Raw genomic sequence first — 26,089 nt, 5'->3', positions numbered from 1 at the left:
TCAGTGCACGTGCTCGTCCTCTTTTCGTCATGGGATGGGCACATCGCGGAGTGCCTATTCCGCAAGCTTCTGGTCCGTGCCGGGATTGAAAAGAACCCCGAACCCTGGTTCTGTTCGGTTTGCCAGAACCGACTCCATCATCGGTCGGTGTCGGTGAGGTGTAACTGGTGCATGGAGTGGGTACATTTCCCATCTTGCTCTGACCTTACATCACTACTTGCTCTGCACACTGAATATGTTGCAAGATGCTGTGCGAAAATAGATAGCAGTGGATCAAAAGCGTCGTCGTCGTCGCCTTCTGCATCCTCGACTTCGGCCTATGTGACCCCCGACCTCTCCCGTGCGCCAATATACGCAACAGCAGCATCCCAGCCCCAATATTGCCAGGCCTGTGACGTGAAGAGTCACAGGCCAAGCCAAACATTTTCATTGCATCCCCTGATCTCCTTTGTGACGTAACCTGGCCATCATTTCTTTGGGATCAGACCACCTCCCCAAATTTCTCACCATCTACCGAACACTCGACTTCATAACCTCTGAGCGCCGAACGTTTATCTAACAAAAGAAGGCCGATTGAGGTGGCTTCAGAGTGTACACCAATCGCCGCCTCAGTGAACTGATACGCGCCCCTCAAATGTGCTATTTGCCGAGAAGAAATTCCGAGACATCATTAACCTAGCAACCGCTCGCTTTATACCAGCCGGTCGAATACCCTAAGTGCTGCCCAATTTCCCGGCGTAGGCAGTGGTACTCGCAGACGAGCGTGATGGGATCCGCTGCACGGACCCCACTAACCCCAGAATAAGTGAGCTGAACCTGGAAATTAACTGGATAGTCAACGAACATAAGCGGAATTCGTGGCTGAAACACTTGGAGCAATGTAACTTAGGTATCGGTTTAGGTAAATTGTGGTCTACTGTTAAGTCACTCTCGAAGCCCGGTAGACGGGATGACACGACCTCAGTCACTTTTTGCGAAGTAATTGTGACTGATCCGAATAGATGCGTGCATGCCGAGAGTGACAGGGCTAGGAGGAGAGCTATTCGTCATATCCCTGGTCTGCGAGCAGATGGACAGTCATCACAATTTACCGCGAACGAAATTACAAATCTCGTACGTGGCGCCAAGTCATCCAAGGCGTTGGGCCTCGACGGAATCTCTACCGTGATGCTGAAGAATCTGGATCAACCTGGCATCGAGTACCTTACGATTGTCCTCAATCTGTATCTGAACACTCTTATAGTACCCGATGTCTGGAAGATGGGCAGAGTGATCCCTGATCCCGTTTGAAGGCCACCGTAGCGCAGAGGTTAGCATGTCCGCCTATGACGCTGAACGCCAGGGTTCGAATCCTGGCGACAGCATCAGAAAAAATTTCATGCGGTGGTTTCCCCCTCATAATGCTGGCAACATTTGTAAGGTACTATTCCATGTAAAGCTTCTCTCCAAAAAAATGTCGCACTGCGGCACGCCATTCGGACTCGGCTATAAAAAGGGTGCCCCTTATCATAGAGCTTAAACTTGAATAGGACTGCACTCATTGGTATGTGAGAAGTTTGCCCCTGTTCCTTAGTGGAATGTTCATGGGCCAAATTTGCGTTTGATCCAGATACTGAAGCCTAGAAAAGATCCCAGTAAGGAGAAGTCGTACAGACCGATCTCCCTATTTTCTCCAGTAACCAATATGCTTGAAAGACTACTCCTCCCGAGCTTCGTTGGGGAATTTCTATTCGCCGAGCATCAGCATGGATTTCAAAGACTGCGTAACACAACAACTGCTTTGCATGTCATTACCGTACACATTTGTCATGGCTTCAATCAACCCAGGCCATGTGATAGGATGGTCCTTGGGGCACTCGAGCTATCGAAGGCATTCGACGCGTTCAGCCAAGCCTGAAACGCTGGGTCCCAAATTATCTGTGTGGTCGCCAGTCATTTGTGAAACTTAGGGATAAGAAATCGAAACACCGTAGAGTGAAACAGGGAGTTCCCCAAGGCGGGGTGATATCTCCGGCACTGTTTAACCTCTACTTCAAACGTGTTTGCCGTGAACAATGTGGCTGAAGGTTTGGTGGCAAGTTCGTTGAGTTAGATATTTAGCCCATTGCAGATATCATCAATGGAAGATACACCGCCCCCAGATGGCATATAGGTCGTCTCATATGCGGACGATTGTACAATCGTGGCATCAGCCCCCCACCCATTGATGACATCTGCAATAGGTTATACATCTACCTCAACGAACTTGCCACCAATTCTTTAGCCACATTCTTCACGACAAACACGTTTGAGGTCAATAACGTGCAGAATGTGAAAGACGATTGAGATATGATTCCGGCCATCAACTATCCCAAAATGCTTGGCGTCACAATTGACAGCTCTTACACATTCTTTCCACATGGCACAGCAATTTGCGATAAAGTCAAAAGTAGAAACAATGTCCTCAACCCACTTGCCGGTAGCACTTGTGGTGCAAACAAAGAAACCTTGTTGATCACGTACAAGGCCGGTCTTTGGTAAGTTATGCAGCTCCAGTGTGGTCGCGTCAGCTTTGTGACACGCAGTGGAATAATATGCGGATCTGTCAGAATGGCGCCCTTCGAACTGCGATGGGCTGTCTCCTCAGTACTCATGTGGACTACCTGCATCAGAGAGACAAAAACTAGAGCAAAGACATAACTACATGTTGTCTAAGCAATACCTTTTGGTCTGATATCGAAAGCACCATTCAAATCATCATCTTGTGGATAGGTATCCACTGCCCAGAAGCCTTAAGGTAGATGTAAGTGATCTGGAGCGTGAGGTTCAGCGCTACAAGAGAGAACCTCTAGATCAAGCGGCATATCAAGCAGGCCTAGACAACATGCATGCAGACACGGTAGCAGATGCGGTAAATGGCTACCGGGTGAATGTAGTCCTTGGAGAACGACCGCCTCCCAATGCACCTGAAGAAATTGACCTCCCCCGGCAAACCAGAGTATATCTGGCTCAATTACGTTCCGGTAGATGCTGCCACCTCAACTCCTTAAGAGCAAGGATTGATGCCGACGTGCAAGATGTATATCCCGATTGTAACCGGGGACCGCACGATACACGTCACCTGTTTAACTGCCCAGCCCGTGCCCCCCAGGTACCCCATCCGAAATTTGCATACCAAATTTTTCTTTTAAGGTTACTATAAGGGAGCACACAAAGTCGCACGACCCATCTCCGAGATCTGGCGTTTCTGAAAATTTGAGTAAGGGGGAGGGTCCGCCCACCCTTCAGATATCAAAAAATTTAGTGCCCTATTTTCACCACGGGATCATTATGCACCATCTGTGCACATTTATTGACCAATCTACGCAAAATTTAGCATAACGCTTTCCTCTACGACTATCACAATATCTAAGGAGTTTGATAGAAATATATTCAGATTTAGCTATAGCCTCCGTTCGTCCGATTTTAACTTTCATTGCAATTATGTGGTCATTTGTTAACCGATTCACTCTAAATATGGCAAGAAGGATTTTATATGCATTTACTCATCCTCCTAAAATAAAGCATTTTAGTCCGCAAAAAAGCAGACGAAATTTTCTTGCAATTAAAAAAACAAAACAAATCTCATTTTCTTTAGCTTTGGTCTATGAAACCGACAATCCAGATATGATGAAAATCTTCCAATTGGCCATAAACAAAGCGAATGAGAACAACGAAGAGTTACGCTTGCATGCTGTCCCAGTCGAAATTGACGCAGGCGATGCCTTTGGCACATCCAAAAAACTTTGCAAAATTTTACGGGTAAGTGAGCAATGATTTAAAGTTTCGAAGACGAGGAAAAAGAAAGACAACACACAGCCAAATGTAACATTTCCGCCGGAAGTTATTGTGTAAGCCATGGCTTATGGGGTGGCGGAAACCGGAAACTATAACGAAATGAATAAAAAGATATTTGACCATGTCAAAAGTTTTTTTCCGCGTCGTTTTTGGCCAAATGTTGGGCTTTGTTCTTTGCCGTTGTTGCCGGTTGATGTATTTGTTTTTGCTTTTTGTCTTTAGCAAAATCTTGTGGCGGTTTTTGGTCCCACCACGAGTATGGCAGCAAAACACGCAATGGGCATTTGTGATGCCAAAGAGTTGCCATTCATCGATACACGCTGGGATTTTGGAACACAATTGTCGACCATTAATTTGCATCCTCATCCGCCCCAACTGGCAAAGGCCTTAAAGGATTTAGTGACCACACTCGGTTGGCAATCCTTTACCATTATCTATGAATCAGGTGAGAGTGTAAACGTTTTTGTCGGCAGCTCAAAGAGAAACTAATTACAAAAAATGTTTCCCCCTTCCTTCCCCCCAATTTTTTAGCGGAATATCTGATGTTTGTACAAGAGCTGCTGCAATTGTATGGCACCGCTGGGCCCACCATAGTTGTTCGCCGCTATGAATTGGATCTCGGTGGCGATTACCGTAATGTATTGCGACGCATCAAAAACTCGGGTGAAAGCTCGTTTGTGGTTGTTGGCTCTTTGGCCGCAATGCCAGAGTTTTTCAAACAGGTGAATGAATAGAAGCGCCACAAAGACTTTTTGATGTGTGTGCTTACTGGACTATTCCACATAGCACTTGATAGCGATTGCATTTGAACTTTTTTTTGTGGTATTTAATTTTGTTTCGATTTTTTTGGTTTTTGCTTTAAGGCCCAGCAAGTTGGTTTAATGACGGGAGCTTATCGTTATGTTATTGGAAATTTAGATTTTCAAACCATCGACTTGGAACCCTATCAGCATGGTGATACAAACATCACTGGCTTACGCCTGGTTTCACGTGACTCCGAGAATGTACTGGCAGTAGCCAAGGAGCTCTATGAGTCGGAAGATCCCTACCAAAATGGTAAGTCAAAACCCAGTTTTCACTGCCGGATTAAAACCGGATTTAAGGCTCTCGTCAGCTGATTTTATGAAGGAAGCCATTATGAATGAAAACAGGCTAAATCGATTCATATTTAGAAAAAACTCTCAAATTAGCCTATCTCCCCATTAAATTTATACCCGATTTAGCAAAATTTTAGTCTAGTGGACCTTTTTTGCTCAGTATTCAATTCCAGGAATCTAAAACATGAATCGGCTATAAGTATTTTTTCCCTTCCATACCAATCGCCCCACTCTAAGATACATATATCATAATTATTCACATATATCCCATAAAATTAAAAATTGTAAATTTTCATACATTTTCACTTTTATCCTTCTGTTTCTTTACATGTTGCTTCTGATCACATTTCTGCTCGTAGTTTCATGTCCTTTGACTGTCAACATGGCATTGGTTTACGATGGTGTCCAGCTTTTGGCCGAAACATTTAATCATGTTCAATTTCGTCCTGAGGCTTTAAATTGTAATGACGACAGCTCATGGGATAAAGGATATACATTAGTCAATTACATGAAATCGGTAAGGACATACAATGTAAGAAGTTATGAAAGCAAAATGAAGACATGGAAACGCTATAATACAAATGCAACTGGTATACATAAAAGTACATAATTTTGGTCCTAAAAGTAGTTTTTATACCCTACACCACAGCTTTGTATGTAAGATTTTTACATTGTTCCTATATACATACATACATTAGTGTCCCAAAAAAAAAAGTATTTCCATCCCTGCTTTCCTCTGCACTCCAATAAGCACATTTCGAAATATTATGGCTATTTGTTAACAGACGCACAGTGGAAAAGAATAAAAAATAGTAAAAAATCGCCGCTTTAACAATGCCTAGAGATAAGCATTTGAATAGGACTTTCAAGATCGTAGGCAAGCGGGGCGTCTCTTGGCAGGCCCTAGACTTCGTCACTTTGGCATTCCTTCAAATCTTCATTTGTGGACTGATTTCCAAAATTTTGCTGAAATGTGCTCAAACATCTCTATGGGAAAGTTCGGTTGAGCTCTAAAATATCTATTCTATTTTCGGAAATATTCAAAGACATTTGTAGGTCGATTTTCATGTTAATGCATGATTTGGAGACAGGAATTTTTGATTGCTATCCTGCAAAAATTATTGGAAGTCGAACCTTGAATGAAAATTTGAACCATTTCACTGTTTATTGTGCTATATCGCCCACTCCCTTTCACGGACTGCGTCGTTCCGAAAGGCTTCGAATTAACCAAGTTCATAAATATAAGGGAGAAAGAGGCACAGGGCACGCCACAGGAGGGGGGGGGGGGGGGGGTGGCATTTTATTGCCACTCCTATGGGTAACCACCATAGATGACCTATTACGGATACTGACTGATGTTATATTACTTCTAAGGGGTAAGGATCCGAACGAGCTATGCAGAAGGGCCGAAAGGGTCTTGCATATGGCATACTACTGGGCTAGACCCAGAGGTCTCAATGTTAACCCAGAGAAGACTGAATATGCCTGTTCGTAAGGAAGACGAAGGTGGTTCAATTTAACGCACTGCGTTTCCTCAATAAGACGATTTCGATATCTGACAAGATCAAATACTTAGGTGTGATCTTGGACAGGAAACTGAATTGGAAGTGTCACATTCAGGAGCGTACTGAGAAGGCTCACAGATGTTAGGCACTATGTAGTCGGGCTGTAGGCTCGAAATAGGGCCTGAATCCGAGGGGATAGTCCACTGGCTCTACTGGAGCGTGATTAGACCAATACTTAATTACGCCTTAGTAGTTTGGTGGACTGCTATGGAGAAAAAGTGCAACATAAGGACCATACAACAGGTTCATAGAACATGTTGTCTTAACATAGGTGGAACGATGAGGACCACGTCCAGTAGGGGCACTGAAGACTTTTCTAGATATCCGACCCATTGACATACAGATTAAGTGTGAGGCAGCCACTGCGGCTATGAGGCGATGGAAGAATGGATTGAGGAAGCTCATACTATCGCAGTATAATCGAGGCGACGATAGGAAACCTGGAAGGAAGGGAAGAGGTTTCCGATAGGATACCTGAGATGAACCTTGAAGTCGAGTGCGGGGCACTGCTACCATCGGCACAGTCTTGTATTGACGGAACCCTAGTATTGCCATCCGGAAGATTATGTTACACGGATGGATCAAAGCTAGGGGACAGAGTGCGCCTGGGGGTTTACATTGAGAATCCGGGGACTGAGATTTGTTTTAGACTGCCTGACCCCGGGGACTGAGATCTGTTTTAGACTGCCTGACCATAATACGGTCCTGCAGGCGGAGATCCGGGCAATCATGGAATGCGTGAAGTGGTGTGGTGCTAGCGCTAGGACGTCGAGTGTGAACATATTTACCGACAGTAAAATTGCCATAAGGGCAATAACAACCAGGAAGGTAAGATCATGAACAGTCTTGGAGTGTAAGAAGGAGATTAACGCCTTTTCTGAGGATGGGAAAATCCGCATCGTTTGGGTGGCGGGCCATAACGGAGTAAATGGCAGTGGGGACTCGAAATGCGTTGCCCCGATAGGCTTCGGGTTAATCAAGTTTTTTGACGGCAGTCCTCCGGCCTTCACTGCCAAATGTCTGCTCTTTTATTCCCTCTTTTTCCGCTATGGCCCGACACTTAAAGAATGCGGGTCGTGCCATCCTCTGAGAAGACATTTTTCGCCTTTTTGCACTCCAAGACTGTTCGTGACCTTATCTTCCAGGTTGTTATAGCCATGGGCAGATGGGCAGTTTTCTTTCCGTAAAGATGTTCACACTCTACATCCTGTACACTGTGCCGCTGCCAGCATAGAAGGAGAAGTATACTTATCTTGTCATTCCGTTTGTAACAGCTCGAAATATTGATCTGAGACCCTACAAAGTACACAGAAAAAAAATTTCCAAAAATTTAAGAATTTTCATTATTTCTAGAATTTCAGATATGAAAATGAGCCAAAGAACGAAAACTTTAAAATAAAGATGCAATCGTTTGTCTAAGGCTATTTTGACCTTAAATTTTTGATTTTTGTCTTTAATAAGAAGTCGCGAAGTGAAGGATTTCTTTGCCTAACATTTAAAATAAGAAATCCTTAATATCAAGGAAAATATCTTTCACCAAGGGAAATGTTTCCTAAAAAGTTGGAAAATTTATCATCTTTCAATTAAGTGTTCTTATCATTGTATCGAATCTTTAAAATTTGGAAAAATTCTTAAACGTCTTGACATTCTGAGTCAATCTAGCTATGTCCGTCCGTCTATCGAAATCACGATAGCGTTCGAACGAATAAAAATATCGACTTGAAATTTTGCCCTGATCCTTTTTAGGGATTGCAAATGGGCCATATCGGTTCAGAGTTGAATATAGCCCCCATCAAAATCTAAAAGCATCTAGAGGACTCAATTTTTATCCGATTTTGCTAAATTTTGTAAGAATCATCTGTGCAAAGTATGACCTGTATCGGTCGATATACCGATAAACCCTAATATAAACTGATTCGAAGATTTGACTTCTTGAGCCCCTTGAAGTCTCAATTTGACTGAAATTTGGTTCTGACTTCCAAAATCCGCGTCAAGGTTCAAAACAATCTTTATGCTGATATAGGCCCCATACAAACCATTTGACATCTTGGGCGTATAGAAGACTTCATTTTCACCTGATTTTGCCGAAATTTGGCACAACGACTTTAGCTATAACTTCCACTATCAGTACCACTGACATAGGCCGCACTAAAAACCGATATCCCGTTATGACTTTTTGAGACAATAGAAGCCGCAATCAATTCCCCTCCTAATGCTGGCAACATTTGTGAGGTACTATGCCATGTAAAACTTCTCTCCAAAGAGGTGTCGCACTGCGGCACGCCGTTCGGACTCGACTATAAAAAGGAGGCCCCTTATCATTGAGCTTAAACTTAAATCGGACTGCACTCATTTATATCGGAGAAGATTGCCCCTGTTCCTTAGTGGAATGTTCATGGGCAAAATTTGCATTTTTTACATTTTTAGCGGTATCCATGGTGTTGAGTACCTAAGTTTTGGCTCGGTCGAATAAAGCACGTTTCAACTTGTTGGAGAACTTAAAGGTTCTCTCTAGAACCACAGTTGTGTACTTTTGGCAGATTAATTGCGGCTCACGACCACTGGTTATCGAAAAACTCTGGTTTTTAATATCAAAAAACTTATTTTTTTTTTGATTCTTCACAGCTAAGTATTGAAGGTTTAAGTGGTGAAATCAAATTCGACCGTGAGGGTGTGCGTAGTTCCTTTGCTCTAGAGGTGGTAGAGCTAACTGTATCGGGTATGCAAAAAATCGGAACATGGAAACCCGAAGATGGTGTGGTCATTGATCGACCACCAACTATAGCCAGTGGGGATTTAGATATGCGATCATTGGTTAATAAAAGCTTTGTGGTAATAACTGCCATTGTAAGTGAATCCAAATGAGAGGGGTTATAAAAAACGCAATATGAATTTTTTATTTCTCTTTTGCAGAGTGAACCTTACGGCATGCTGAAAGATGTCCCTACCAAACTGGAAGGCAATGATCAATTCGAAGGTTTTGGCATAGAACTCATCGAAGAGTTGGGCAAAAAGCTGGGATTTTCCTATACATTTCGTCTGCAAGAAGATAACAAATACGGAAGTCTTGACAAGGCTACGGGAAAATGGAACGGCATGATTTTAGAAATAATCGAAGGGGTAAGTAGAGTATTCGACTAATAGGCTTAATAGTCATATTTCGATGATAGATTGGCAAAAGAAAAATGCCAGATATTAAATGTTATGGCCAATAAAAGATTTGCACACAATCTTCCTTTTTATTTAAAGGTCTAAAGTAAAAAATTTCCTTCGAATGAGACTTTCTTGTATTTTCAAAATAAAATTCCATTTAGTTCACTTGGGTCCTATTTTGCCAACAAATCTTTAATGCTGTTCAAAAGTGACAGTAAATTTGAATTCGCTTCATCCACATTTCATGTTAAAGTTAATGCTGTGACATCCAAACAAGATGTGAAGGAAGATATTTTGCACAGCATGACTTTAACTTATCTTCACTATCGTATCTGCTTAAACTGATATGGTGCACAAGAGGAGCAGGAGGACGAGGAGTATAAAACCATAAACTCAATGCTTTGGCCATTTGTTTCGCCACAGTCTCATTTATGCGCATTTTTGAATAGAATACACAGTTATGGCTTTCCAACGTCAGCACGTTGTAGATGGGTATGCGCTTCCTTTCTGTATACCACATCCTGCAAGATATGCGATGGAGGAGATCTCTTATTTGTTATGAAGATTTATTATCTGCATTTGGCCATTGTCTGTGGCTGTTTTGTAAAGATGTATTTTTATGCAAAATTAGAACTTTATGTTCAAATAAACCATTTAGATAATTTTGCAATCAAGGGAGAGGGGAATGGTGGCATAATGTGATTTGCATTATTTATTTGCAAGTAAATGTGCAGCATCAAACTGATAGCAATCTTGGGGTATAATATTGAATAGAATGATGTGAAATAAAATAAAAAAAAAACTAAAAAAATTAAATTAAAATAAAATAATAAAAATAAAATAAAATACAATAAAATAAAATGAAGTAAAATAAAATAAAATAAAATAAAATAAAATAAAATAAAATAAAATAAAATAAAATAAAATAAAATAAAATAAAATAAAATAAAATAAAATAAAATAAAATAAAATAAAATAAAATAAAATAAAATAAAATAAAATAAAATAAAATAAAATAAAATAAAATAAAATAAAATAAAATAAAATGAAAGAAAAAAGTAAAATAAAATAAAATAAGATAAAATAAAGTAAAGTAAAATGAAGTAAAATAAAATAAATTAAACCCAAAGAAAGAAAATGAGCCAAATAAGTATATTCTGGTATACATATTGGGTGATGAGTTTTATACAACCTCGTTTGCCTGTATCGGTGTTTGATGAGTTTTTATTTAAGATTCAGAAACAACACACGCCCAAAATAATTTTGAAATTTTAATTTATTTAAAAATTTTGGCAATTTTTCGAACTCACTGTAAGCAGATATATAATTGACCCAAGATTTAGAATTACATATACAAGAAATTAAATAGGATCATCCAACTCACAAGGAATTTAAATATCCACTTTGTTATTGGAGATGATGCTGTGCTTTCTAGATCAAGGCCCTTGGTGACCGAAGTTTTTACAAAAATCCTCAAATACCCCTTTTGACCAAAGATGATTTCAAAATCAGCATTTTTTTAGTAAATTTGCTGTGGAGGCTACAAATATTGTTAGGTGCAAAACACTTTTTGCAAGGGTTTAGGTTAGGATAGAATGTAAAAAAGGTGCGGATGTTAATCCGCCCCATACCACTATGGACATATACCAAAGCCAGTAATCGGCTTGTTGTGTAAAAAAAAGTAAGCTCGAGGAAGAAAATCTAAGTTAGGAATTGCGTGCTACTTAAAAAATCCTTAATTGTTTTCCATGCTATGCACCTAAGTTGGTTCATGTCTGGTATTGTGTCCCTACCTAAGTGACGGTATATGTTAGACGCGAAAACCACGCAATGACAAAGCAAATGCTCTAACGTCTCATCATCTTCCCCATATGCCCTACACATGCTATCACTTGCCGCACCGATTTTACATAAGTGAGCTCATAGTCCTATGTGTACCGCTATGATACCAAAAGCTCTACTGACCTCCTTCTTACTTCCTTACTGACCTCCTTCTTACTTCCTTCCTTCCTCGCCTTCTTACGATCTGGATCTCCCCATAGGATTTTAGCCGTCCAAGCAACCGTTTAGCTTCTTCAGAAGGTGTTGATCTCCTTCTTACACTGCAAGACTGTTTGTGGCCTTACCGTCCTGGTTGTTGTTGTCTTTATGGCAATTTTACTGTCCTTAAAGATGTTCACACTCGACGTCCTCGCATAAGGACCATACCACCTCTCGCATTCCGTGATCGCCCGGATTATGGTCAGGCAGTCTGTATTATGGTCAGGCAGTCTAAAACAGATGTCAGCCCTTGGGTTTTCAATGTAAACCCCCAGGCCCACTCTGTCCTCTAGCTTTGATCCATCCGTGTAACATGATCTTCCAGATGGCAATACTAGGGTTTCGTCAAACTAAGACTATGCCGCTGGCAGCAGTGCGTCGCACTCGACTTCAATGTTCATCTAAGGTATCCGATCGGAAACCTCTCCACTTCCTTCCAGGTTTCCGATAGGAAACCTCTCCACTTCCTTCCAGGTTTCCTATCGTCGCCTCATCTGTCAGCCTTTTAAGTACGCTCCTGAATGTGAGACTTCCAATTCAGTTTCCTGTCCAAGATCACAGCTAAGTATTTGACCTTGTCAGATATCGAAATCATCTTATTGAGTAAACGTGGTGCGTCAAATTGGCCCAACTTCGTCTTCCTCGTGAACAGGCATATTTCAGTCTTCTCTGGGTTAACATTGAGACCTCTGGGTCTAGCCCAGTCATATGCCATATGCAAGACCCTTTTTGCCCTTCGGATTCTTTCCTCTTAGAAGTATTATAACATCGTCTGCGCAGCAGACGGGTTCAAATCCCTCCTAAGTCAGCATATGGTCACCCATAGGAGTGGCGACAAAATGTCCCCTGTGGCGTGCCCTGTGCCACTTTCTCATTATATTTATACCATTGGACACACAATTTATCCACCTGTTCCTTAGTATATGGTTTATCCAGTCTCTAAGGACCGGGTCCATCCGGTACTGGTCTAAGGATTGGATCAGAGTGTCACTCCGCACATTGTTCAAAGCCCCCTCGATGTCAATGCAAAAATTAGGGTAAGGGGGAGGGTCATATATCAAACAAGTAAAAGCTTGTTAAGTTCGGCCGGGCCGAATCTTATATACCCTCCACCATGGATCGCATTTGTCGATTTCTTTTCCATCTCTTCTTTGGCAAAACAGGATATAACAAAAGATTTGCTCTGCTATTAGAGCGATATCAAGATATGGTGCGCTTTGGAATACAATTAAATTATATGTTGGAGACCTGTGTAAAATGTCAGATAATTCGAATAAGAATTGCACCCTTTGGGGCTCAAGAAGTAAAATAGAGAGATCGATTTATATGGGAGCTGTATCGGGCTATAAACCGATTCAGACCATAATTAACACGTATGTTGATGGTCATAAGAGGATCCGTTATACAATATTTCAGGCAAATCGGATAATAATTTCTTCTTCCATAATAATTGCCTCTAGAGGCTCAAGAAGTCAAGATCCCAGATCGGTTTATATGGCAGCTATATCAGGTTATGCACCGCATTGAATCATACTTAGTACAGTTGTTAGAAGTGATACTAAAACACTATGTGCATAATTTCAATCAAATCGGATGGGAATTGCGCCCTCTAAAGAAAGAAGTCAAGACCCAAGATCGGCTTATATGGCAGCTATATCAAAACATGAACCGATATGTCCGATTTACAATACCAACTGACCTACACTAATAAGAAGTATTTGTGCAAAATTTCAAGCGGCTAGCTTTACTCCTTCTGAAGTGAGCGTGCTTTCGACAGACAGACGGACGGACGGACAGACGGACGGACATGGCTAGATCGACATAAAATGTTGCGACGATCAAGAATATATATACTTTATGGGGTCTCAGAGGAATATTTCGAGTAGTTACATACAGAATGACAAAATTAGTATACCCCCCATCCTATGGTGGAGGGTATAAAAATGTAGTACCCTATTTTCACCACGGGATCTTTTGCACCATTCGTGAAAATTTCAAGAAAATCGGTTCAGCCGTTTTTGAGTCTACAAGGAACACACAAACAAACACAAATTGATTTTTATATATAAGAAAGAAGATAGCACTACTGTGGTACAGCGTTTTATAACTTAGTGCATTTGTTTATAACATCCAGATGGATGAGAGCTATACCCAATGATAAGTATATCAAAATTCACTCGAAATTTGACAGGAAAGTTTTTTCTGTGTTTCTCGAGTTCATAGAAATGGGTTCAAATTTATATAAAGCTTCCAATTTCCTCTTTTAATGTAGGTGTAAGATAGTCTGCACCGCCCGACTTTTGCCTTTCCCTTTTTGTTTAGTTTCAAAGCAATTTTACAACATTGTAAGGAGAACGATGCTCTTTCTAGTCTGGAGCAACATCGTTCATTCTTCTTAGTCCTTTCACATTATGTTACTCATTTTCTCATTCAATATGATATTCATTTTATTCACGTTATCATTTCCGTTTTCTTTCAGCGTGCCGATCTCGGTATAACTGACTTAACAATGACTTCGGATCGTGAGAGTGGTGTAGACTTTACAATACCCTTTATGAATCTAGGTAAGTTTCATGTGAATTTGTAGGCTGGTGTATGAGCCACAGCCAATGTTTGGGGCTAAATCCTTGAATGCAAGTGCATCCAATTACATTGCCATCACTCGTTGTCACACGGAAGCAAGAAAACAAAACAGATCAACAATAACAAGCAGTGGAAATGAATGATGAGAGAATGTATAAAAGCTGCCAAGTGTGAAAATGGTAATGTAAGCATTCGTGGTGGACTCATTAAAGCCTTTGGTACAAGAAGTATCCTTGATGAAACTGTTACTGCCATGCCATTCATCATGAACACCATCAACAGTCCTTAAGTGTACGTTCCATTGCCTGATGTAGTCATGTTTATGTGTGAATATCTCCGACAAAAGGACTGATTTGTATTCACTTTCAACTCTCACAAATGCTAAAGCACTAGGGTTGTCAGCTTTGATGCAAAAGGGAAAAATTGTGAGGCAAATTTGGCTTTTCAAAGTTGAAATTTTTTTCAAAATTTTCTAAGAAAGTTTATATAGTTCGAACTAAATTAAAAAAAATTTCTTTGAGACTATTTCAAAATAATATCAACATTTAAAGATTTTTGATAGTTTTTTGTTAGAAAAAAGGTTTTAAATAACACTTTATTGTGAAACAAAAAATTAAAAATGTCTGGATATTAAAAAAAAACAAAAATATTAGATATCCCTATCCAATTAGGTGGACTATTTCTGTTCATTCATATATTCATGTTTGTATCCATTTTTCTAAAACAATTTGTGATGCAGCTCCAATTAATGGTAAATAAATGAGATACACTGAAAAACAACAAATGATAAAGAAAGTAAAAATCGTGTATTAAAAAATGATGTGGAATCTGGATAGCCTTTATTATAGAGGTTTTTCACGCTTTTCAAATCCTTACAATAGACCAAAATGTCAATCTTGTTGATGGTTGTATAGAAACCGTTTCTCCGCCAGATCGAGCACTGCAAAAAAAGGTTATTTCGACTAGTTCCATCCAATGCTGCGGAGTCGAGCAAATTTGGCTCAAAATTTCGTACAATGCCTGCTCCCATGACCTTCAACATGCGTATCAAATATAGTCTTAATCGCTCTATGGCCTGATACAGCTCCCATATAAACCGATCTCCATATTATACTTCTTGAGCTTCTAAAACGCACAATTCTTATTCGAATTGGCTGAAATTTCACACGATGACATTTACTTTGGTCTTCAACATTCAATTCAATTATGGGTGGATTAACTTGATATAGCTTCAATAGCGTAGCAATTCTTTTCTTTTATCCTTTGTTTGCATAAAAAGAGATACCGGAAAGGAAACAACAAATGCCATCCATGGTAGAGGGTATACAGGACACTGATACTACCTGTGTTGTTATAGCATGGGTACTTGTGAAAGCAGACAAGGCAGTGCTTGGAGTATTTGAGAGAAAGATTCTTCGTAAAAAATATGGACCAGTTTGCGTTATTGGAGAATATAGGCGTCGTATTAACCACAGGCTATATGAACTGTATGACTTCCAACAGATGCACAAAATAATGTGTAGTGCAGAAGAAGTGTATTTTGTCACAGAAAGAATGTCTCTCATAACACAAAAATACATGCATTGGGAAAAGTACAGCTAATAGACAGGGTTGTCGAGCGTTGTTAATATGGTAATTGTATCATAGATGCGTTTTCGCTATTAATACGATTTAAATACAACATACCAACGCACGACCCTTGAAGCCATCACACCTAATATGGTTGACAAGTCTTCTAACCAAAGACGAAACGCGACCCATAGTGATTGGTGTATGTTGCTATTTTTGGCTTTCCTTTTCCATTTGCATTTCCGATCATCGAGCTCGTCTCGAAAGAGAAACAATCAAGAATTGTAAAATTTAATGATCTTCGCCCTAACACGGAAAAAACTTGAAAAATGCAAAACACCTTGTGCTAAATTTCAGCCAAATCGGATAAGAATTAGGCCCTCTAGAAGCCCAAGAAGTCAAGATACGAAATCGTTGTATAAGGCCGCTATATCAAAACATGGACCGATATGGCCCATATACAATCCCAATATCTACACTAATACTAAGCATTTGTGGAAAATTTCAAGTGCACAGCTTCAAGCGCTCGAAAGTTAGCGTGCTTTCGACAGACAGACTCATCGGAGTACATGGCTAAATCGACTTAGAATTGCAAGACGATCAAGAATATATAAACTTTGTTGAGTCTCAGATCAAAAGTTCGATGAGTTACAAACGGAACGACGAAGTTAGTATAGCCCCATCTCATAGTAGTCCTCGTATATAGGAGAGTGTAAACATGTTCAGCGGTGGCTATACCCTCCCAGTACTGGCGACCTTTGTGAGGTATCCAAAGAGGTGTAGCACTGCGGCGTACCGTTCGGACTCTGCTATGAAAAGAAGGTCCCTTACCATGAGTTTAAACCGAAATCGGACAGCACTCGTGTATATTTGAGAAATTTGCCATCATCTTCCCCGCACATGCTATCACTTGCCGCACCGATTTTACATAAGTGAGCTCGTAGTGCTATATGTCCCGTTATGATACCAATAGCTATACTGACCTTCTTCTTGCTTCCTTTCAGTAATAGCATCGTCTTCTCACGATCTGGATCCCCCCCATAGGTTTTTTGCCGTCCTACCGACCGTTTCGCTGTTCCACAATGTTGCATGGGCATTCGCCGTCCACTCCCTTAACACGGACTGCGTCGACTCGAAAGGCTTCGGGTTAACCAAGTTTGGTCTGATAACCTTCTCGATATAATCACTTCTAGTTTATCAGTGATGATTTATTCAGATCATCAGATGCTGCTGTGATGCACAAACTGGTCACTATTTTGTTCTAGCTTAGAATTCAACAATAGGTGAACTTTTAAACCGCAGTCCAACAAAGCACAACACCATATAGCATTACAGGTCTGGCAACTGCAATATGAAGTCCGTGCATGACATACGGCTTAAAATCCCATCGTTTGTCACTGGCTCTCTTGCAGGTGAATATGCCAAGAGTTGCCTTTCTTTATCCCTCGAAAATGTGGGATTTGTAGTTCAATTTCCTATTTAGAAAAACACCTAGCTATTTTGAGTTTTCTGTAATGGGACCTTTCACTCATTCCAGGGAAGCAGCTGTCCTTTTTAGATGGCTAGACCACGTATAGTAGCTTCGTCTTTCAAGGACAATAGTTGGACTTTTGAAGCGCCGTCCAGCAGACCACAACACCATATAGCATTATAGGTCTGACAACTACAGTATATACCCAACACATGACGCGCAGTCTAAACCCCCAACTATTGCTAATGGCTCTCTTGCAGGTGTATAGGGCAAGAGTGGCCTTCCTTTCCAAAATGTTGGTTCTGTTTCCTGTCCAGCAAAACATCCAGGTATTTTGCGCATTCTGTAAATGGAACATTCTCTCCACTGGTTCCACTGTAGGCAATTTATATCTCCTGCTGAAAGAACTACTTCTGTCTTGCACGTATGTATACCTAGACCACTTTCGGTAGCCCACTTTGCTGTTGTACGTAGAGCTTCCTGAAGTATATCTCTTAGAGTGCTGGGAAACTTTTCCCTAACCGCATTTGCCACGTCATCAGCGTACGCTACCACTTTTACGCCTTTCCTTCAAGAGATAATAATATATTGTTCATGGCTATCTTCCAAAGTAGAGGAGACAGCAGACCTCCTTGAGGTGTTCCACTGCTGACCTAACTTTTTAGATCCTCAGATGCCAAGCCTGCCGTAATGCATTTTTTATTAATAAACTTTCTTACGGTAGAATTGATGCCTAGAAACTCCAACTCCTGCTGCTTCATTGAATTTGCTGCTGCCGCGACAGGTGACCTCCAGGGACCTTTGCCCTAAGATATGTTTCTATCAACCTCTCAAGAGTTTTTAACTTAAAGGGTGACAGACTAATAGAACGAAAATTTCTCGCCTTCGTGTGTTAAGGTTTTCCTGCTTTCGGAATGAAAATGACTTTCATGTCCCTCCATCCCACAGGTATATATGACATGCTCATAAAGCAGAGTATATCTCCCTATGCCAAGGAACCAGTCTATCAGACACAACTTGTAATTCAGCCGGTGATACATCATCAGGGCCTGTCGACTTAAAGGAGTCGAAACTTCTAATCGCATAAAGGATTTTCGGCTCAGACACAATTTCCCTAATAACCTCCGAAGAATGCATACCAGTGACAACCTCTTCTGGCGCCACGTTGTCCGTTTGAGAATTTCCCGGGAAATGTGTATCAACGAGTGGTTCTATTGTTTCCTCACTGGACATTCTCCTTACATTCTCGGACTTCTAAATATACGCTACTGTAATAGGTCTTGAGGATAGGATTTTGCTTAGCCTAGAGGCCTCAGATGTATCTTCCACAGAGCTGCAGAATTCTACCCAGGATTTTTTCTGGGCCTTTCTCTGCTGGCCCCTATATTTTCTTAGCTCAACCTTATATTTGTTCCAATCGTGTGGTGCTCTTGTGGCTTTCGCCCTGTTGAAGCATTTTCTGCAGTCCTTCCTTAGACCAACCAGCTCTGGGGTCCACCATGGCGGTCGCTGTTTGCCCCTTGGCTTGGCACTAGGACATGTTGACACAAGCGAGTCACTCAGGGCCTTCGTGATCCGCACACTTCTTCTCTGGTCTAGAAGATATAGACGAGCAGAATTTGTTCCGAAATTTATCCCAATCCGTCTTTCTTCTGTTTAGGGGAGGGACCACATTTGCAGTATTTTCTCCAAGGCTGAAACTAATATAACGATGATCAGAGAGGCTGTGGTCATCCAACACTTCACAGTCGCATATTCATGCGCTTATATCTTCCGATAAAAAGGTAATATCTAGTACCTCTGGCTGTTCCTGGTAATAAAGGTCGGCTTATCCCCTTTATTACAAATCGCCAGATTGCTACTGATAATATATTCGATAAGCAGCTTCCTCCTTTCGTTGACATCCGAACTTCCCCATATCTGGTAATGTGCATTAGCATCACTTCCTACATAGAGGCCCTTCTTCCTTACAGAAGCGGCTTCAACCAGCAACTTAAGATTTGAAGGAGGCATTTCTGAATCGTATGTCATATATAGGGAAGCCAGCCAATAATGAGACTTATTTATTTCAAGGTTGGCTACAACTGAATCTTCAGTGCTTAGCGACGGAAGAAGAAAAACATTAAGAGTATTCTTTGCGAGAATACAGGCTCTCTGTCTCCCATTTCCCGTACCCTAGAGTTGTTTAAATACCAGAATTCTTAGTCCACGAGCCATTCCTCCACTCATCCATAGATCCTGGATAAGAACCACGTCAAATCCCCTTGCCATCAGGAGCACCTTAAGTGCCGCCGAAGCAGCCTTACAATGGTGGAGACTTATCTGTAGAAACCGGATTCAGAACTTCCACCACCGGTCTATTAGCCTCGTCTGCTAATACCGCCATTAATTCATCCTCGTAAGATTCGTTAGATCTTGACAGTGGCAGGTGAGAAAGTATTGGAACCACTCTTCTCTCTTTAAGAAAATCTGTGGGATTTATTGTTTGTCCTTTCATTACCTCTTTAAGTTACTGCAAATAGCTTCATAAATGCTATCTTTGGAGGAGGGTATGTACGATTCGGCTGAGTCGAACTTAACATGCCCGTACCTGTTTCACAAATTTTTTGGCATTAGTTTCTCTCAGTGCATAGCTCATTAATGAGTGAAAATCCTTTCGAATAAAGAATGCAAGAATAAAATCGTTTCATATCTCTTCTAACGCATGTCACAATGAATAGCTCATGCACACAATGTATTTTCTCTAATGATAATGATGAGGACGATGACGATGACGATGATGATGATAATGATTCTTGTGGTTAGGGTGGCTGAATGAACACTACTACCACAACAACAACAGCAACCACTACTGTGCTTATTCACTGCTCACAAGGACACTAAGCATGCAGCAATGAGTTGTACTGTTGAACACGGCAGCATTGACATTAAACCAGCCATGCCTTGCAGTCCTGTGGCTGTCCTTGAATGCTCTTGGCTAAAAGTAACCAATTTATTTTAGTCAGTTGATAGCCTAACACTAGTTTGAATGTTTGTTTTTGTTTCTTCTTTTTCTGCTTTCAAACAGGCATAGCCATCTTATTTCGCAAACCCATGAAGGAGCCACCAAAGCTGTTCTCCTTTATGTCACCATTTTCGGGCGACGTTTGGCTGTGGCTGGGCATTGCCTATGTTGCGGTCTCGCTGAGTATGTTTGTACTGAGTCGTCTATCGCCACCGGAGTGGGATAATCCGTATCCTTGCATTGAAGAGCCTACGGAACTAGAGAACCAATTTACTTTTATAAATTGCTTTTGGTATGCCATGGGAACACTGCTGCAACAGGGCTCCGAATTAGCACCAAAGTAAGTAGTACAAATTGTGCATTGTGGATATAAGGGTGGAGGTTAAGAAAACATAAAACACACTCACTCAGCTTCTATAAGCTCAAATTGGTTTACTTTGTCAGCTGGCTATGAAGCTCTACGTATTAAGGAAAAATAAGAGAAAAAATATAAATTTTGTATTTAGATAAAATTTCACAGAAATTTTGTCTTTAGATAAAATTTCATAGAAATTTTGTCTTTAGATAAAATTTCATAGAAATTTTGTCGTTAGATAAAATTTCATAGAAATTTTGTCGTTAGATAAAATTTCATAGAAATTTTGTCTTTAGATAAAATTTCATAGAAATTTTGTCTTTAGATAAAATTTCATAGAAATTTTGTCTTTAGATAAAATTTCATAGAAATTTTGTCTTTAGATAAAATTTCATAGAAATTTTGTCTTTAGATAAAATTTCATAGAAATTTTGTCTTTAGATAAAATTTCATAGAAATTTTGTCTTTAGATAAAATTTCATAGAAATTTTGTCTTTAGATAAAATTTCATAGAAATTTTGTCTTTAGATAAAATTTCATAGAAATTATGTCTTTAGAGAAAATTTCATAGAAATTTTGTCTTTAGAGAAAATTTCATAGAAATTTTGTCTTTAGAGAAAATTTCATAGAAATTTTGTCTTTAGAGAAAATTTCATAGAAATTTTGTCTTTAGAGAAAATTTCATAGAAATTTTGTCTTTAGAGAAAATTTCATAGAAATTTTGTCTTTAGAGAAAATTTCATAGAAATTTTGTCTTTAGAGAAAATTTCATAGAAATTTTGTCTTTAGAGAAAATTTCATAGAAATTTTGTCTTTAGAGAAAATTTCATAGAAATTTTGTCTTTAGAGAAAATTTCGAGCTGTAGCAACCAAAGCGAACAGACGTGTATTTTAAACTGCGCATCACCGAATATTTTATGCTCTCTTAAAGCAAAAAACAGTCGACTAAATTACCAACTTTTTATTTTCCCTATCGTGGTACATAGAGTTTTTGATAATTCTTAACATGTCACTATTACAAGTTCCATGCAACAAGTGTGCTCAATGTTCTTTACCTATAACAACAATACAATTCGTGCGGTGCTATCATTGTAATCGCAGTTTTCATCATAGCCCTTGTTGTTCCCTTTCTGAAAGTTCTCATGTAAGCATGAGTCAAACTAAAAAAAACGATTGGAAATGTCATATATGCAAACCAAGAAAATCCCCCAACAATGCATACAAGACATTTGTCTTCGGCGACACAAACAACACAAGCCAGAGCAACGAATCGCCAAAAACAAATACAGGCGAACAACAGCCACACAGCAGCAAACAAAACAAGCAGCAAAGAGAAGACGATGAATCTAACAACAACAACAACAAACGTTTCAAAGACACAGAAGTCACATCTATCAACACAAACAACAGCAGCAGCAACGAGCCAGTGAATACACGTGAAGACATTGCCGAACTCAAATCCGGAATGGTCGACCTCAAGAGCAGCTTACAGCTTATAGCAACAAGTATATCATCTCTAAGCAATGATCTCAAATCGCATATGGATTCAGCATTAGCAGAGATGAACAAAAATGTAGCGACCATAGCAGCACAAGTGAGTGAACTGCAGAGGAAGGACAAGGAAAAAGCAGAGCAAATCGAAGAGCTTAACAAACGGGTACAAAGACTTGAACAACAATATATTGAGAGAAACATTGAAATTAGCAACGTGGAAGATATGGATATTGAATCTGAAGTGGTTGTAAAGAGAATAGCGGATGCTTTGGGAGTAGAAATGAGTAAAGATCATATAAGCAGAGCCTTTAAAATAAAACGAAAAAAGAAAATAGTTGTAGAGTTTACATCTCTTAATAAGAAGAAAGAGATTATGAGCAGTTTGCGAGGCCATCGAATTAAATCAAGTGTGGTGAGAGGAGAAGCAGAAATTGAAAGCGATGGATACGTATACATAAATGATGAGTTAACTCTGTACAATAAGCGCCTTTATGGGCAGCAAAATTAAAAGCAAAGGAAAGTGGGTGGAAATATGTGTGGGTGCGTAATGGATGTATACATGCTAGGAAAAATGAAAACTCGTCTTTTATTATTTTACAAAACTCAACGGATCTCGAATCTATAAATAATTAGAATCTAATGCTTAAAAAAAAGCCAAACCAAAGATATATAAAATATTTTTTGCAAAAGATAAACAATTTTTTTTCCCAAACGATACAAAAGCAAAACGAAACAGAAAAAAGAAAACTAAAATTTGGATATTAATCCCGCAATAATGAATTACATATATGAAACTATAAACAATTTTAGTGAAATCAAAAATGAAGTTATGAATTTTCCTTTATCTATCTTACACATTAATATAAGATCGCTTAGAAAAAATTTTAATGCGTTATTAACATACATAAAAAATATTATTAATAAAACAGATCTAATAATACTATCGGAAACTAACATAACAAGTGATGAAAATGCTTTATACGGAATTGCTGGATTTAGCTCAATATTTGCGAATAGAGAGGGAAGAGGAGGAGGTATTGCTATATATGTAAATGAGAATATTAAGTACAGCAATATACAAACACACATGAGCTCAGCCGAGTCGTTAAGAATAGACCTCACTACTACACACGATACAATAATTTCTGTCATATCAATCTATCGGCCACCAAAACTGAGTCAAAAAAGGTTCTTAAAAGAGTTAGAAGAAAATATCAACAATGTAAGTAAAAAACATGAACTAATAGTTGTGGGAGATATGAATATAGATATTAAAAAGAAAAACACTACTACAATAAATTACCTTGGAATGCTCTCTTCTCATGGACTTCAATGCATGGTCTCAGAAACAACAAGAGAAAACTTTAATGGCAATACGAATACATGCATAGACCACCTTTTCATAAGATGCAACAGAAAAAGAGAAAGAGCTTATGCAGCCGTGATAACTGCAGCAATAGCCGACCATTATGCTCTTTTGGGATGTCTAGACCAGATTAAAGACTCTAACAGAGTAAACAGAGAGAACGCACAGGGTGATACCAATGTAAAACTCAACAATATTAAAATAAACCAATTGGTTACTGAAACAAATTGGTCCTTACTAATCAACCAATCAAATAATGTCAATGATATTTATTTAAAATTTAATGAAAAATTCAAAGACATATACAAAAAAAGTGAATACATATCAAAAAAACAAACAAAAAAACGTAATCCACACCCGTGGTTAAACAATGAAATATTGAAAAGCTGTGAAATCCGTGATAAATTACACAAAAGATGGATAAAAAACAAAAATAATAAAACCAATGAAAATACTTACAAGACCTTTAATAATAAATTAAATAAAAAAATAAATCATGCAAAAAATGAATATAACTACAATCAATTTCTACAAAACCAAAATAACATACGTGGAACGTGGCAAATTATAAACAGAATAACCGGTAAAAAAATTGCAAATGTTGATGAAACCATAAAACGAAATTTTCCGAAACAAAACGTACAACATTTAACCGATAAGTTTGCCTATACACTAGAAAACAATGTTAATAACATAATTCATGCCTGCAATGTCCAAACCAGCAGAAGTCCTAGTAATCTTATGTGTAATACTATCTACATGGAGGAAGCTAATGAAGAAGAAATATTAAACATATTAAAAACACTGAACGCCAAAAAAAGTCCTGGAATTGATGGTATAAGAGCAATTGATATTAAAATGAACGCTGAATGTCTCACACCGATAATTACCACATTAATAAATAGAAGCCTAAATGATTCAGTTGTTCCGGAAATTCTAAAAACTTCCATAGTACGGCCTATCTACAAAAGCGGAAGCAAGTCCGATCTTAACAATTACAGACCCATAGCTATTTTATCGGTAATAGAAAAAGTATTAGAAGAAATTGTGGTGAGAAGACTTAATAGTTTCTTAACTAAACATAAAATAATTAGCAACAATCAATTTGGCTTCCAAAGAGGCAAAAACATAAATCAACTTCTCGGGTAGTTTTCTAATTGTATTAACCGCAATCTTAACATAAACAACCAGTGTTTAGCCTTATTTATCGATTTTAGTAAAGCATTCGACACCTTGCCACATGAAAAATTACTAAATACTTTGGAAAACTGCGGAATACGAGGGATTTGCCTAAACTGGTTCAAAAGTTACCTTAATTGTAGAAACTACAGAGTAAATATAGACAACACGTTGAGCAGCCAAATTACAACAAACTTTGGTGTACCTCAAGGATCAAAATTGGGACCAATACTGTACATTATCTACACAAATGAAATGGTAAAATTACTTAAACATAGCGAAGTTTTTTCATATGCAGACGACACTGCTATTATAGTTACGCATAAAAATGTAAAAGAAGCGGAAAAGATTATGCAAAATGAGTTTACAGAATTATGTAAATGGTGTCACGATAATGGCCTAATAATAAACTCAAAAAAAACAAAATTAATGCACATTAGACCTAGACATATACCAAACTCAAATATGGAAATAAAATTCCATGATTTCGATTGCTTACATAATCGAAACGTAACAAGTAATGAATGTTGCAAAACAAATATCGAATTGGTTGAATCATATAAATATCTGGGTGTGCATCTTGACCACAACTTCAAGTGGAAAATACATATCCAACAACTAACGAAAAAGTTACGAAAATCTATGTTCGCATTGTATCACCTAAGCAACTGCTCACCATTTTTTGTGTTAAAGCAAGCTTATTTTTCACTGATAGAATCACAGCTACGGCATGGAATTACCGCTTGGGGCAAATCAAAGCAATGCAAAGTACTCCAAAAATATCAAAATCGACTCATTAAACTGCTTAACAAAAGTAACAAAACACCACAAACCAATCAACAAGACACAAGATTAAATGCAAACACGTCAAGAGAGAACAACCTATTTAAAACTCTCCATATACTTAATATCGATGGTATATACAACGCGACAATATCCCAAGAATTCTACAATTCAGAATTCTTACAACGTATACGCCACTCCAGGAATACACGGAACAAACACAATGGTAAATACCATATACCCAGACACAACAACGACTACGGCAAACTCTCATTGGAAATAACGCTACCAACATTTCTAAATAGATTACCGATAGATATATTAAATACAAATAATAAAGCAATAAGAGGCAGAATGATCAAAAAATACTTGTTATCATATTAATAAGAAAATGTTTTTAGATATTTTTATTAAATAATACAATTTAGAATAACAATATGAAATCTAATTTTCTACAGCTTAGCTGAACCTTTATCCTGCAGACAAGACGAAATGGCTTCGCGGGAAATTATAATTTTTAAGATTTTTATTAAATATTATTATATATGTGAAATTGTATGAATTTTATTATATAATTAAATAAAATAAAATAATAATAAAATAATAAAAAAAAA

General features: G+C 38.8%; 1 protein-coding gene across 4 annotated transcripts in view; it reads left to right on the top strand.

Moving 5' to 3' along the window:
- LOC106093683 (glutamate receptor ionotropic, kainate 3) overlaps window positions 1–26,089 on the top strand; it is a 53,722-nt gene that overhangs the window by 2,046 nt on the left and 25,587 nt on the right. For 3 of the 4 annotated variants that reach the window (XM_059362543.1, XM_059362541.1, XM_059362540.1), the window contains exons 2-10: window positions 3,617–3,780; window positions 4,039–4,261; window positions 4,348–4,538; window positions 4,680–4,872; window positions 5,273–5,430; window positions 9,104–9,325; window positions 9,392–9,598; window positions 14,151–14,235; window positions 20,362–20,638. In XM_059362543.1, the coding sequence (XP_059218526.1) occupies window positions 3,617–3,780; window positions 4,039–4,261; window positions 4,348–4,538; window positions 4,680–4,872; window positions 5,273–5,430; window positions 9,104–9,325; window positions 9,392–9,598; window positions 14,151–14,235; window positions 20,362–20,638 (1,720 nt within the window). The remainder of the gene's footprint in view (window positions 1–3,616; window positions 3,781–4,038; window positions 4,262–4,347; window positions 4,539–4,679; window positions 4,873–5,272; window positions 5,431–9,103; window positions 9,326–9,391; window positions 9,599–14,150; window positions 14,236–20,361; window positions 20,639–26,089) is intronic. The other variant, XM_059362542.1, reaches the window with a different exon arrangement.

This window comes from Stomoxys calcitrans, chromosome 2, assembly GCF_963082655.1.
Source record: "Stomoxys calcitrans chromosome 2, idStoCalc2.1, whole genome shotgun sequence".
Lineage (NCBI taxonomy): Eukaryota > Metazoa > Arthropoda > Insecta > Diptera > Muscidae > Stomoxys > Stomoxys calcitrans.
The sequence above is the reverse complement of the archived record's forward strand: the minus strand, read 5'-3'. Positions and strand labels throughout refer to the sequence as shown.